Source organism: Alexandromys fortis, unplaced genomic scaffold (assembly GCF_014885135.2).
Source record: "Alexandromys fortis isolate MF-2015 unplaced genomic scaffold, M_Fortis_MF-2015_v1.1 scaffold_152, whole genome shotgun sequence".
Taxonomy (NCBI): domain Eukaryota; kingdom Metazoa; phylum Chordata; class Mammalia; order Rodentia; family Cricetidae; genus Alexandromys; species Alexandromys fortis.
The window spans coordinates 2,298,319-2,313,227 of record NW_026068045.1 but is presented as its reverse complement, the minus strand read 5'-3'; the positions used below and the strand labels follow the sequence as shown (position 1 = coordinate 2,313,227).

The 14,909-nt window shown below is 54.5% G+C and overlaps 2 protein-coding genes across 6 annotated transcripts; one reads left to right on the top strand and one right to left on the bottom strand.

The window, feature by feature from the left end:
• Nucleotides 1-90: 90 nt before the first annotated feature.
• Krtcap2 (keratinocyte associated protein 2) lies at nucleotides 91-3,000 on the bottom strand. The gene is given in 7 exon segments (XM_050118706.1): nucleotides 91-243; nucleotides 443-509; nucleotides 2,041-2,104; nucleotides 2,278-2,432; nucleotides 2,722-2,740; nucleotides 2,742-2,948; nucleotides 2,950-3,000. Coding segments are annotated over 7 exon segments (669 nt in total). The 5' UTR covers nucleotides 2,986-3,000; the 3' UTR covers nucleotides 91-122.
• Nucleotides 3,001-3,135: 135 nt separating this feature from the next.
• On the top strand, nucleotides 3,136-14,156 carry Trim46 (tripartite motif containing 46). Of its 5 annotated transcripts, none has more exons than XM_050118702.1 (10): nucleotides 3,136-3,523; nucleotides 4,811-5,072; nucleotides 5,283-5,626; nucleotides 6,867-7,010; nucleotides 7,120-7,215; nucleotides 9,179-9,432; nucleotides 9,681-9,802; nucleotides 10,760-11,062; nucleotides 11,801-12,098; nucleotides 13,068-14,156. In XM_050118702.1, the coding sequence occupies exons 1-10, from the start codon at nucleotides 3,461-3,463 to the stop codon at nucleotides 13,459-13,461; spliced, it is 2,280 nt and encodes a 759-aa protein (XP_049974659.1). In that variant the 5' UTR covers nucleotides 3,136-3,460; the 3' UTR covers nucleotides 13,462-14,156. The 5 variants fall into 5 exon arrangements, with proteins under 5 accessions (XP_049974659.1, XP_049974660.1, XP_049974658.1 ...); XM_050118703.1 differs by having other exon boundaries at nucleotides 3,136-3,533; XM_050118701.1 differs by having other exon boundaries at nucleotides 3,136-4,111.
• Nucleotides 14,157-14,909: the final 753 nt, after the last annotated feature.

Sequence of the window (14,909 nt, the reverse complement as noted above, 5' to 3'; positions counted from 1 at the left end):
CTCTCTGGTAAGCAGAGGACAGTGCAGGGCCGGCCAAGCTCAGGCACTGGTAGCTGAGGTCTACAACTTATCAGTGCTTACAGACAGAACTACAAAGAATCAACTTTATTCGTCACTCGGGGTTAGTTTCTCTTCTTGCCCTTGCCAGTGACCTTGGCTGGTGTGAGCACTGGCGCTGTTGCCTGGTACAGCGTGGAGGAGATCTTGTTGATGTAGTACAGGCCAACCATGGAGAAGATGAAGCTACAGGATAAAGAGAAAACAGCACATCAATAGGCATGCCGCTAGCAGGGCGGACACCAGTTTCAGGGAAAGAATTCCGGTTTTGGTTTGGGAAATCAGGAAAGAACAAAAATGAGAAAAACGAAGGACTGGCAACATCACAGGGATCTGGTAACAAGACAGGCGTCCCTGTACCCCTGCCCAGCTGTCAGCTACATACCAGGTGGTGACACACACGCGGTGGATGAGGCCAGATGCAAAGAGCGCCAACAGCAAGCAGAGGAGGACTGGGGAGGCAAGAACAAGGATGCTGGAAAAGGGATGTCCTGGTGGGCACACCTTCAATCCCAGCCCTCGGGAGGCAGAGGCAGGCGGAGCTCTGGGAGTCTGAGGTCAGCCTGGTCTACACAGAGAAATCCTGTCTTGAAAAGAAAAAAAATCAAAAACAAAAAAGCAAAGAAATGTCCTGCTAAAAGTCGAGAGTTCAGAGGGCCTTAACATTGTTCAGAACACGGCAGTGAGATCTGGAGTTGTGTTTGGTTTTTGTTTTACTCGCTTTGCTACACATCCCATTTAACTTCCTGGTCATCCCCCCCCCCTGCCAAAAAAACAAAACAACCTGTGCCCTCCCCAAAACAAGAGGAAGCTGAATACAGTGGTACATGCCTCCATAGCTCAAGCAGAAGGACCCTTAAACCCAGGAATTCAAGACAACACAGTGAGACCCTGCCTCAAAAGCAAATTAATAAATAAAATAAAATGTACTAGCAAGGCTTGGAGAGCAAGGCTCATTCCCATTATTTAGGAAGAGACCTAAGGCCTGACCTAAGGAGGGGGTTAGAGGGCAGAAGGGTGAAGCCAGCAGGGAAGGCAAAGGAAGACAAGGATTTTGTCTCCCAACAACGGTTTCTTTCAGAAAATAATGGTGATGGTACATGTGGGATGAAGTTTAAGAGACAGAGTTCTGGAAACCTGCACCAGCGAGGCGAGGAAGTGTGGACAGCGATGACCGGTCGGTGTTCCTGGGTCAACCTTTCACACGACTGCAACTGCTAGGAGTTTCTGAGTGTGTGGCTTTCCAGAGGGGATGTTGACTTTGCTTTGTAAACTTAATTCTCCACAAATGATTAAACCATCAGATCTTTAAGGGAACCATCTACCAAGGATTATCAAAAGCTGATCTATCAGGGCTGGATATGTGGAGCTGGTGGAGTTCTTGCCTCTCTTGAATGCCGCCCTGGGTTCCATACCAGCACATCATCTACCTGAGATGGTGCTGATCCCAGCACTTGGGTGGGGGCTGGGGGGATCAGCAGTTCAAGGGTTCAAAGTCATCCTTGGCCACATTGTAAGTTCAAGGGGAGAAAGAGGAAAGAGAGAGCTCTAACAGTGATTCTCTCTTCTCCTCTGGTTGGGAGTCCTGCTATCGTTTATCAGTAACATCCCAGTAAGTACCGCCTTCACAATCCCCTCAAGAGAACCCTAGTACGGGCTCAATTTCACATCAAAAATCCCTCAGTGAACTTGTCTTGCTTCCTTTTCTCACAGGAGCAAAAACCACCTTCCTGAGGATGCCAACTTAACTGTGCTCGAAACCTTTCCTGGGAGCCAGCCAGGTTTTCCTTTTTCTTTCTTCTTTGTTCTTCTCTTCCAGTTCCAATGCCAGGAGCTGGACAGAACGCTTGATCCAAAAGCACTCTGTCCTCAAGACAGTTTGAGCAAACGTATTTCTCCGGTACCATCTTAACCACAGGGAAATTCAGCATCATGTTTGGGACAGGTTAAAAAGAGTTCAACCAACTACCGAGTTTCACTTACTCTCTGGGAAGATCTTTGCTTGGAAACCTTTACCAAAGACCAGATTCTCGAGATTATTGAAGGCCTGGGTTGAGGGGATTAAGGAGAAACTCCTGCAACAAGACAGGACTGGGGAGTAAGAGACAAGCAAAGCCCAGGGCTGGGGAGGAGAAGAAACGCAAAAGCCCACTCGGTCCCCTACCCATCTTCTGTTCAAACACCTCCTCCCCAACCCCTTTTCCAGCGTAGAGAGGATACAGTCAGGGAGAAGACGAAAAGGCCGGAGCCCAGCAGGCCCCCCTGAATAGTGAGCCACTCGGTGGAGGCCAGCTGGCGGCTGTATATCTGCATGCCAGCGAAGAGCAGCAGGGATAGGAGGGAGGACAGCGCCAAGGAGGTTCCGGTACCGACTACTGGGGATGAGAAAATGAGTCAAACAAAGCTTCAGGCAGATTCGCCCCGGAGTTCGGTCCGCCAACCACTTCCAAGCGCTCGGGGTACTGCAGCCACACGCCCTCCCCTCACCCCACGGCGACCTCCAGGAACCCCCAGCCCCCACACCTAAGTTCCCGCCTGTCCCGAGGAAATGCCAGCGCCCTGGAAACCAGGACACGTCAGCTTTACGGAAGCTGCCGGGAAAAGAGGGCCACCCCAACGCCCACCCCCACTAGGGCAGCCCGGGGATTCCGCCGGTCCGGTTACCCATCACGCCCCGCCCGTGGGTCCAATCTGTGCCTCTGGCAGAGAAGGAGAGGAGCCAAAGCCGACGCGGGTGTCTGTACGCAGGCGTCGGGGCCAACGTGGACTCGCTTTACTTCTTCCTCTAGGCGCCTTGGACGCAGCGCCCTCTTGCGGCAAGGAGGAAATAGTGCTTCGAGGAGCATTCTAGGCCACCGCCCTGCTTGGTCTCCAGCCTTCTTCTGCACCCAGCGGCATCTGCTGCCTCTCAGGACCAGCTGCATTCATTCATGGGGTCACTCATGACCCCATGGCCTAGAGTCACCTATGTCTTCTTTGCTATTTATGTCATCTGTAGTACAAGTTCCTCAGACCTCCCTGCCCTACTCTGGTTGCCTCAACATCTCCGAAGACATGCCCCACCCAAAATGTAGCACTCGTCTTCCTCTGAAATCAGCCTCTTGCCCTATGTGAGTAGGATGAGGAGGGATCGATGAAGGATTCTAATAGAAGGAATGGTTCCTTTCCCGAATGCCCTTCCAGGTTAGCCACCCCCTTGACCGCCTTTGAAGAACCACGTGGGAAGAACTATTTCCCACCCCCAACCTCGACGGGCGCAGTTCGAGGCAGGTCCCTGGAGCATGCGCAATGACATCTCACCCTCCCCACCCCTTCCCACACCCCACCCGGCTCCTGCATTAAGCCCCGGGTTCGCAGCAGCAGCCCGGTCGGGCCACTGGGGGCGGGCGGGCACAGTTGGGCCATGGCTGAGGGTGAGGATATGCAGACCTTCACTTCCATCATGGATGCACTAGTCCGCATCAGTGTGAGTTAAGGTGGGGTCAAGGGGAAGGGAGGGGTGTAGAGGGTCGGGGAAAGCCAGCTCCTTGAACAGGTGGGGGTCCAGGAAGAGTCTGGAATGTAGAGGCAGGGCTAGTTATGACAGAAATAACGGGAAGCAGAGTGCAGGTGTGCAGGGATCCTAGCGACAGCCGGGTGCTGAGTGCCCTAAAGACTCCCGTCTGCCGGGGTGTAGGCAGCGAGAAGCGGTCCGGACCCAGCGGGTAGGCTTGGGGCAGCGGCCAGCAGTGCACCAGGGTTATGAGAAAGGGCATGTGAGGGCTTGGATGTTTTCCAAGAAACTGAGGACAGGTCGGGGGGAATGATGAAAAAGCTTTCCCTAGGTGCAGTTCCCAATTTGGACCCCTCCCGACCCCCCACCCTACCTCCCCCACCCCCTGCGAGCTGCCGTGCAATCTGCGGTTGTCATGGCAACCCGTGCCCGGCTCTCCCAGAGGCGGTGCCAACCCTACTCCCCCCCCACCACCACTTCCTTCCCCCTTCCCTCCCTGTCCCTCCCTCCTTTGTGTCAGCTGCGCCCCTGACCGGGATGGCTGCGAAGAGAGGGACCAAGGTGAGGTGTGGGGGTGGGGAATAGCCAGAAGACCCCTCACCAAAAGGGGGAAGGATACTTCCGGTGGGGAGGGGGCAAGTAGGCGGGGCGCTCTCCCTCCCCCCAGATAGGGCGAAGGGTTGCAGCAGGCCCAGTTTCTCCACCAGACTGGGCTGGAGACCTCGAGTATTGGAGGCGAAGAGGAATGGCTTGATTTGGGGAGACGGGAAGAAATAGAAGTGAAGAACGGAGGATGGGCGCTGGGGTGGCCACGGGCTTGTGCCCAGCCGGCTCGGAGAGCTAGCGCACTCTGGCCGCGGGGAACTGTCATGCGCCTAAGGGCTGCTAAGAAAAGGGGGCGGGGGACAACACCCAGATGTAGAATGGGTGGTGCCCTTGAAATAAATCCCAGAAGCCGGCCGGTGATTCAGAGATGGAGGGATGGAGACAGGTGAGCAGGGAGGACTGCCTGCCAGCTCTGCTGGATCCGGAGTGATGGGGGTGGGGCGTGATGCTAGGGGAAGCCTGAGCTCCAACCATACCTTCGTGCTGGGCCTTAAGCGCTCCAAGGGGGAACAGAAACAGGAGACAGAGAGCTGGGAAGGTGTGTGGACCAACCAAGGCAGGTTCTGGGCCAAAACAGTAGCTTGTACTGCCAAAGGACCCGCTGAGAAAACGCCCGAGTGTCCTCGCTCCCACACAGCCTCCTGTCTTCCACAGACAAGCATGAAGAACATGGAGAAGGAGCTGCTGTGCCCAGTGTGCCAAGAGATGTACAAGCAGCCGCTAGTGCTGCCTTGTACCCACAATGTGTGCCAGGCCTGTGCCAGGGAGGTCTTGGGCCAGCAGGGCTACCTAGGCCATGGTGGGGACCCCAGTTCGGAACCCACTTCTCCTGCTTCTACTCCTTCTACCCGAAGCCCCCGCCTCTCTCGGAGAACTCTCCCCAAACCAGATCGTTTGGACCGGCTCCTTAAGTCAGGTGGGGCTGGGGTTTGTGGGATGGGGTGGGAATGCAGAAAGATGGGAGAGGGTCGGCGCATCTGTTCTGGGGTGGAACTACTTACTGCTTACCTGGATTTTTAGGAGGGCTGAGCTCTGATGCAATGAAAGTCCAGTTTTTAATTGAGCAGAGGCCATCCACCGCCAGTCAGCTGTAATTCTAACCTCTGCCTACTGGGTCCTCCCACAGGCTTCGGGACATACCCTGGGCGGAAGCGGGGTGCCTTGCACCCCCAGACGATCATATTCCCGTGCCCAGCCTGCCAAGGCGATGTGGAGCTGGGGGAGCGCGGCCTTTCTGGGCTTTTCCGAAACCTGACCCTAGAGCGCGTGGTGGAGAGGTACCGACAGAGTGTGAGCGTGGGAGGCGCCATCCTGTGCCAGTTGTGCAAGCCCCCACCGCTAGAGGCCACCAAGGGCTGCACCGAGTGTCGAGCGACCTTCTGCAATGAATGCTTCAAGCTCTTCCACCCCTGGGGCACTCAGAAGGCCCAGCATGAGCCCACTCTGCCCACTCTCTCATTCCGCCCCAAGGTGAGCCGGTTCTTATGGGGTCTGAAGTGGGAGGGGCATGGTGGTACTGAACCAATGGTTGGGGGTGGCTGGCATTTGGGCTTCCAAAGGGTGGTGGGCCAGGTTGAGTTTTTGTCTGTGTGTGTATGAGTATGTGTGTATGTGTGTGAATAGTGTATATGTGTGAGTGTGTGTGCACACACATGTTTGTGTGAGAGAAAGAGACAGACAGGTCTTAGAGCTGGAGAGACGGCTCTGTGATTAAGAGCTCTTCCAGAGAATCCCAGTTTGCTTCCCTGTAATTTCCACTCCCAGCTCCAGGGGATACAACCCCTGTGGCCTCTTCAGGCACTCACACGTACATTTCCACACATAGCCACATACATACACATAATTCAAAATGAAATACTAAGAAAACAAGACAGAGCCTTGCCATATCGCCCACACTAGCCTTGAACTCATGGCAAGCCCCTTGCCTCCACTTCCTGAGTACATCTGGCCGCCTGATGGCCCGGCTCTAACATTCACTGACCAGGTGATTCAGTATTTGTGCACGACTCATCTCATCTTCTGCACGCAGATGAGAGAATCTACCTGCGATGTCTGTACCCTAAAGACTGTTGATAGGATCGCAGGAGATATTGTTGCCTAAAAAAGTGTTATCTGGCCAACCATGGCAGCACACGCCTGAGTTCCCAGCACTTGGAAGGTTAAATCAAGAGACTTGGAAATTGAAGGTCAGCCTGGGCTACACAGGAAAACTCTATCTCAAAAAAAGTTGTGTATAGTCAGGCAATGGTGGAACATATCTTTAGTCCCAGCAATTGAGAGGCAGAGGCAGGCAGATCTCTGTGACCAGCTTGGTCTACAATAGAGTTCCAGGATAGCCAGGACTGTTACACAGGAAAAACCCTGTCTCGAAAAAACAACAACAAAAAGTTGTTTATATGCAGGATGCTGCTATTCACGGGTACGGCTGTGAACAAAGATGAGCTACAGGGTTATATTAATTATCATCATTGTTGTTATTACTGTATACATATCGGTGTGAAGTAGATGAGGGAAGAGCCGTGCCAGTGAAGGGGACATTGGACAGTTTAGAAGTGTTTTAATGCCAGTATCCACCACCAGGTGGCACTAGGGAGCACCACCGCTATTTCCACTCCCATCCATCTCAAGGCTGGAGGAGCGTAACCAATTGCTGGTAGGTCAGCACACTCACAGACTCTGCTGGCTGTTTCACTGTCCTTTGTACCCCCAGGGTCTGATGTGTCCAGATCACAAGGAAGAGGTGACTCACTACTGTAAGACATGCCAACGACTGGTATGTCAACTCTGCAGGGTACGACGCACCCACAGTGGACACAAGATCACTCCAGTGCTCAGTGCCTACCAGGCCCTCAAGGTAAAGACCTCTGCTTTCTCAGCCCCAGGCTCACACACACCAGCACACCCCTCCTAATTACTTGCTTCTGCAGAGTCAGTATGACGCCCACCTCCTTCTTTGCCCTTAGGATAAGCTGACAAAGAGCCTGGCATACATCTTGGGAAACCAGGACACAGTACAGACCCAGATCTGTGAGCTGGAAGAGACCATCAGGCATACTGAGGTGAGGAAAGGCGTGGATGTGGGCCTCTGATCCTGCTTGGATGGGCATGCCCCCCTTGCCTTGCTGCCAGTTCAGAGCCCGCAGGAGGAAGATGTGCGTGGGTGGAGGCTCTGGTTAAACTTCCTTGGCAAGCACACCAGTGCCTGGCTTAGGCTGTAGCTAGGGCTGCAATGGGGGTAGGAGTGCCGCAGCTGGGGGCTAAGAAGCTCAGATGCGCCTCGGTTCAGCCTAGCATGGATACAACCTTACAACTAGGGGTCAGGCGAGGCACAAACAGCTTCTGCAAGGTTGAGGTAGCTGAGGTGGGAATGGATGATAATGGTGGCATAAGCCACCTGTGCGCCATAGCTAGTGTAATCCAAAAGTGGACATCACAGCAAACATGGCCTTTCTTGTTTGGGTGAGACATTAAGAGATTAATTAATTAATTATAGCCAGGCAGTGGTGGTGCACGCTTTTAATCCCAGCACTCAGGAGGCAGAGGCAAGTGGATCTCTGTGAGTTCGAGGCCAGCCTGGTCTACAGAGTAAGTTCCAGGACTGGCTCCAAAGCTATTGGGAAACACTGTTTTAAAAGAAAAAAAGAAAGAAAAGAGAGAGATTAAGACTATGAAAGAGCTAAGGCAAAATATGGCCAGTTAGTGTAATGACGACCACAAGCTGCAGTTTCTAAAGGAGCTATGTCTCAGAGAGGGCCCTTTGCTGTATTTTCTGACGTGCATCAAGACAGAAGGGTTCTCCGGAGAAGGCTCTCCTTGACTCACTAGAACCAAACGATCTTGTTCGCCAGACACTGGTGTTGAGGCTTCAATGTACCCAAATAACCAACTATCTAAAGCAGCTCTTACTTTCCCTTAGTTTTTGGGCTTTCCCCCTTGGCCTCTCAGCAACATGGCTAAGTCAGCCAGGTACTCATTTATCACATCTCTTCTTCCCAAGTGCAGCGCTCTAGAGTTGGCAGTGGGGCTCAGTGGTGAGCACACATCTCCGTCACAAAGGGCAAAGGGGCTCTGGAGAGATGAACCCACAAGGCAGCTCATGGTCACCTGACCTCCGGCTCCTTCAGGGCTGCCGCACACGTGTGGTGCTCACAGGCACACACACGGATAAATGAAATCAAGATGGTTTATAAAAAATGTGTTAAAAGATTGTGTATACCTGCTGCATTAATACATGGTCAAGGCCCCAAATCACCACAATAACAAAACACAAAACTGGCAAAATTAATTTAAATAAATTTGGCGGGTGGTGGTGGCACACACCTTTAATCCCAGCACTCAGGAGGCAGAGGCAGGTGGATCTCTGTGAGTTCTAGGTCAGCCTGGTCTACAAGAGCTAGTTCCAGAACAGACTCCAAAGCTACAGAGAAACCCTGTCTCGAAAAAAAAAATTAAAGAAATTATTTAAGTTAAAGATGTAACCATTAGGGGCTGGAGAGATGGCAGAGGTTAAGAGCACTGGCTGTTCTTCCAGAGTCCTGAGTTCAATTCCCAGCAACCACCACATGGTGGCTCATAACCCTCTGTAATGAGGTCTTGTGCCCTCTCCTGGCATAGAGGTGTACATGCTGGAGGATCATTGTATATAAAATATATAAATCTTTTTTAAAAAATGTAACCAGCCTGGCGGTGGTGGTAGGTATAGAATTAATATGACTTTTGTACTTTTCTCCTGTGTTAGTTTGGTTTCTTAGATCAAACCAAAAATCTAGGAAATAGAAGGGGCCTCTCTCTCCTCTCTCCTACAACTATGGTGTAGCACTCAGGAAAGTCAGCACAGATGATCAGGAGGTGACCATACCTGCGGCGTAGGTGCCTTACCGTGACCCTGGCCCAATTGAGATGGCTGGGTTAAATTTGCCCAGATTCCCTAGGATAGTATGGTATGGCGTCTTAGGTCCAAGCGCTGCTGTCTCCAAGAAGACAGTTCGGTCACTCATCCCTTGGGTGTTGCTCCTTGGACAGGTGAGTGGTCAGCAGGCGAAGGAGGAGGTGTCACAGCTGGTTCGGGGACTGGGGGCCGTGCTGGAAGAGAAGCGGGCCTCTCTGCTGCAGGCCATTGAAGAGTGCCAGCAAGAACGGTTATCACGGCTCAGCGCCCAGATGCATGAACATCAGAGCCTGCTGGACGGCTCTGGTTTGGTGGGTTATGCCCAGGAAGTCCTTAAGGAAACAGATCAGCCTTGCTTTGTGCAAGCAGCCAAACAGCTGCATAACAGGTACTGGGGGATGTGGTCCAAGGGTGCAGGCTGCAGGGAGGTGGGCATCACGGGTGTAGCGAGTGCCTAGGACAGGTGGAGAGCTGGAGCCCAGGGATTTTCATGTAGTCAGACTGATGCTAGTGTCTTCTGAAGAGCGAGGTGGAGCCCTGAAGCAGAGAGCCAGGCTCTAGGGTAGGCAGGGCAGTGTCCTGAGGAGGGATTGCTGCCCGCCTGGCCGTGCCTGACCCTTGTCTGCCCCATTCTAGGATTGCCCGAGCTACTGAGGCCCTGCAGACGTTCCGGCCAGCTGCCAGCTCCTCCTTCCGCCATTGTCAGCTGGATGTGGGGCGTGAGATGAAGCTGCTGACGGAGCTTAACTTCCTGAGAGGTAAGGAGCTAGCCAGGCCCATGTCCAACCAGAGCCTTCTTCCCTTTCCCCCCAGCAGCGGACCCGGGGGGCAGTGCCCACCAGGGACCTCCTGGCCTCCTGCCTGGCCTGGCCAGCCACTCCCACCCAGCCAACCCCGCCACACCATCCTACCGCGCTCAGCGCTGCTTCTCCCTCTCTCTTTGTAGGCTGTGGCCACGGCGGACTGTGCTCCGGAACACCCCAGGCAAGTCAGCAGCCCTGCCCTGGGGGCCCTGCTACCCGCCGGGCCCCCTCCCTACTCCCTCCCCGTGCTCCCACACAGCTTGGCCACCCACATATTGCTTCCTTCTGTCCCAGTGTTCTCTGAATTCTTGGTCTTCCCACTTGGCAAATGCCCTGTCTCTTCTACCTTCTTTAAGCTATTGCATAATCCTGGTCCTCCTGACCTCTCGTTATCTTGGCCCTTGCCCTGTGGACTTTCCTTCTCTTCCTCTTGACCACATGCACTGCCCGGCTTACTCTCCTCTGCTCCCTTTCTGTTTTCTGTCTTGCTGACCCTGTTACCCCCTCCTGACCCTTTTGCATCCCTTCCTGCTCAGGGCTCTCTTGCCTGGGTTCCAGTAGCCTTTCCTGCCTCGTTCTGGGGCTTCTCCTAACTCAGAGAACCTACGCTTGTAAGGGCCCTCAGAACGCAATTGGTCTGACGCTGTCATTTGAGTGAGGAGAAAGCTGAGGCCCAGAGAGGGAAAGAGGGTAGTGGCAGACTTAGACCAGAGTTCGGGCTCCTGTTCCCTGCCCAGCACTTGCCCACTTCTTTCCCCTTTGGGCCCTGTCTTGCCCACCCAGGTTTCTTCCCCAGCTCCCTCACCTACACTCACCCCCCGGCTCCCGCTGCTTCCTCTTTCCCGCCTGCCCCTTTCTCCATGCCAGGCCAGCGGCCAGGCCCTGACTGACCCCTGTTGTCTCTTCCCACAGTGCCTGAGGCTCCTGTCATTGACACCCAGCGCACCTTCGCCTACGACCAAATCTTCCTGTGCTGGCGGCTGCCCCCCCATTCACCACCTGCCTGGCATTACACCGTTGAATTCCGGCGTACGGATGTCCCTGCCCAGCCAGGCCCTGCACGCTGGCAGCGTCGGGAGGAGGTGAGGGGCACCAGTGCCCTTCTTGAGAACCCTGACACAGGCTCTGTGTATGTGCTGCGTGTCCGTGGCTGCAACAAGGCTGGCTATGGAGAGTACAGTGAGGACGTGCATCTGCACACGCCTCCAGCCCCTGGTGAGTAGACAGACTCATGGCTTCATTGGTGAAGGTGTTCATGCAGAGGGCACAAAATGGCCCAAGTACTTAGCTGGTTCCCAATGGGCACAGGAAGAGCAGTTGAATACAATTTGATTTTTATGATTTGTATAATTTGATTTGTGGGTTACACTCATTTCCTCTGGAGCTAAACTGCCCTGGTTCAAAACCCACCTTGACAACTGTGTGTCCTTAGCCTCAAGTGTTCTTCCTTCTCTGAACTTCAGAGTCTTCTTCTACAGAGGTAATAATAATAAATAGAGTGGTTTGATAATTAACACAGTATAGACAGCCCTGACTCCAAGTAAAGGCTCAGTCCCTGTTAACGAGAAGAGATGAGGTTGGGTATAGGGCTCAGGTATGAGCGTATGAGGGCAGAGCATGAACGGGAAGTCACGGTCAGTGGAATAGGATGGCTGGAGACGGTACACAAGGCCAGTGTGGAAGACAAGCTGCAGAGACACGGAGTCAGCTAGAGACCCACCCGCTAGTCATCTCTGAAGCTCTTCCTGGGTCCCCATGCCTATTTGGGGTGCCGCTTTCTTCCCTATGTCCCTATTTCAATTCCCCATGCCCATTCTTTGGGCCCCTTCCAGTTCCTGGTGACTGAATCTCTTGACACCATGTTCCCAGTGTTTGTGCTGACACCCATGATCCCCAGTGCCAGTGTGTGTCCCTGAAACCCTTCCTTCTGTCTTAACCTCCTCCTGCTTCTAGTCCTGCACTTCTTCCTTGACGGCCGCTGGGGTGCGAGCCGAGAGCGGCTAGCTATCAGCAAGGACCAGCGAGCGGTGCGGAGCATTCCGGGGCTTCCCTTGCTGCTGGCTGCCGAGCGGCTGCTCACAGGCTGTCATCTGAGTGTGGACGTGGTCCTGGGTGATGTGGCTGTGACCCAGGGCCGCAGCTACTGGGCCTGTGCAGTAGACCCTGCCTCCTACTTGGTCAAGGTGGGCGTCGGGCTGGAGAGCAAGCTTCAGGAAAGCTTCCAGGGTGCCCCGGATGTGATCAGCCCCAGGTCAGGCCCTTCTGCAAGGGATGGGGGATGAAGCCCTGGGAAAGGAGCTGGGGTTGGCAAGGGTGGTCCAGGGAGCACAGATTTGCTGAGGCGGGGCTGGGGAGGGGTAAGAGCAAGTAGCATGGACGCCAGACTGGGAGGCTTACGGATAGAAGCATGGAAGCGATGTGGACTCAGCAGAAAGGTCTTTGAGGGCGGGGTTTCAGAGTGTATGCCTGGAGAATGGGTTGATAGAAGGCAGAGCTATTCCGTCTTCCTTCCATCTGTCACTCAGGACCAGTGCTCCACCTATCTAAGCTCCCTGTTCTTTCCCCTAACACTTCATTTCCATGTGAAGCTGTCTCCCCAAGACCCTTAACCTACCTCTCTCTCACCATCTCAAAGGTTCCCTTAAAGCTATCTCTGCAGCCCTGCTCCCCTCCCATGCCTCATTAATACCTCTTCCAACATTTCCCTCCTGAACCTTCTTTCCCAAGTTCTCCATCCTTCAACATCCCATTTCTTCAAGATACCTTCTCCCCAACTAAAATTCGTTTGGAATTCTGTTGTCTGCATCCCTGTATCCCTCCATCCTCATCCCTCTTCCACCGCCACCTTCCGACCCTGGGTCTGCACTGCCCCTCCCACCCCCCCGCATCTTAATCACTGTGCCATCAGCACCATGTCCCTCAGCTGACATCCCTCAGCAGCACCTTTGACCCTGACAGGCCAAGCCCCTCGTTCCTTCAGTGTGCTCTAGTAACCGCCCATCTCTCTTTCCCATTACCCCTCTCCTTACTTCTTTCTTACACAAACTGAAGCCTCAAGCCTTACACTCTGACCTTTGCCACCTCAACATGTGTTCACCTTAATACCTGCACCCTCTTGTTCCCCAACATCCCACCCTTCCAACATTTCAGCTCCCTGGTCCTTCCCCCATTCCCTTCCTCCACCTCCCAACATCCTCCTTCCCGATTCCCACTCCTACAGATACGACCCGGACAGCGGGCACGACAGCGGTGCCGAAGATGCTACAGTGGAGGCGTTGCCACCCTTTGCCTTCCTCACCATTGGCATGGGCAAGATCCTGCTGGGCTCCGGAGCAAGTTCAAACGCAGGGCTGACAGGGAGGGATGGCCCAGCAGCCAGCTGCACAGTGCCCCTGCCACCCCGCCTGGGCATCTGCTTGGACTACGAGCGGGGGCGAGTTTCCTTCCTGGATGCTGTGTCCTTCCGTGGGCTCCTCGAGTGCCCCCTGGACTGCTCAGGGCCTGTGTGCCCTGCCTTCTGCTTCATTGGTGGTGGCGCTGTACAGCTGCAGGAGCCTGTGGGCACCAAGCCTGAGAGAAAAGTCACCATCGGGGGCTTTGCCAAGCTGGACTGAGCCTTTCAGCCCCCGAATCCAGACCTGACCTCTGCTCCCCAAGCGTCCAGGCAGCAGGTTGTTTACCCAGCAGCTCCCCCCACCAACTTTCCCTAACTATGTGTGTGGTCCTGCCCCATACCTTGCCAGCCGTGTCTTCCCAGGGCTTCCCTTGACTGAGGGGCTCTCCCCTCCTTCCCTCTGGATGTCCTCCTTTCTGTGTTACCTGTTGGCCTAGGCTCCAGGCCCTGCCCTCAGAGTCTTAACTAAGGCATAGAAAGCCCCTGACCCATTCCTGTCCTGTGCCCCTGAGGCTATTGGGAGGGAGGGCACCTGGAACAGTGGGTGTGATTGACAGCTCTGCCCTTTGCCTTGCCAAGCTCCCTGCTCCATTGATGCTGAACCACAGCCTTGGCGGCCAGGTTTTGTGCCTCCCCATGAGGAAGGAGGACCTACCATTTTATTTGGGTCCCTATACCCCCCAACCGCATGTCCCTTCTGTCCCTCTTCTCCCTCTTGCATGCTTTTCCTATCCTGCACCCATGCCAACGTGCCAAGTCTCCCTTGGGAACCCAACTGAAGCTGGTGTCCCCATTGGGTTGGGCCAAGCTAGGCCTCTGGTGCCTGCTACCGCCTCCTTGCAGTGGGCGTGGCTAGGCCTGTGCTGAGCCACAGCTGTCGTTCTCGTGGTTTAGAAACAATAAATGGTGACACCAGGCGCATTTCTGATTTCCTGGAGTGTGACCATTCCTGGGAGTTTCCTGTCTAGTTGGCGTGGTAATGGCACCCAAGGGATGAAGGTCCCTAAATTAGGCGTGCCAAGCCTCCCGCAACACCCAGGCCCCAGCTGACACCCACTGCTGGGAGGGCGCAACACTGACGGCTGGAGTCACACCCAGCTTGGGCATCTGGACCACAGCAATGGACCCTGTGGGGGTGTGGCTGAGAACGTGGTGTGGTGTCTGAGCCCAATGGGGTCAGGGAACTAGAACCACTTCCTCATTCCCAGGGTGCCAGAGAGCCCACCCAGAGGCAGCGGTGGGTGGAATGGCAAAAGGCCAGGGCCTGGTGCCAGCAGCACCCGGATCTGTCCCAGCCCTGGCTTATCATGACTGTATTGACTCTTCCACTGTTATCTGTGGCCCAAGGATTTGCTTCACACCTGGACAACTAAGAATAGAACTACCTTAGGGGCACCATGCCAGCCAGAGAGGGACATGGGCTGGCCCTAGAAGAGAGTCATTGGCGCGGGCTGAGGCCAGGTCAGGGTCAGGGGAGTCAGCCTTGGTTTCATTTCCTTCTTCCTTCAGGGCTGCCAGGCATGAGAGGGGGATTTCTGGGTTCCTTTGCAGGTCACCTCTTTGTCCCAGTGTCACCTCTTCCCCAAACCCCCATGTTTTCAAATGTACCCTCCCCTCCATGCCTCCTTGCCTTCAGGAATTTTCATCCCCAGATCCCTGGAGGCCCCT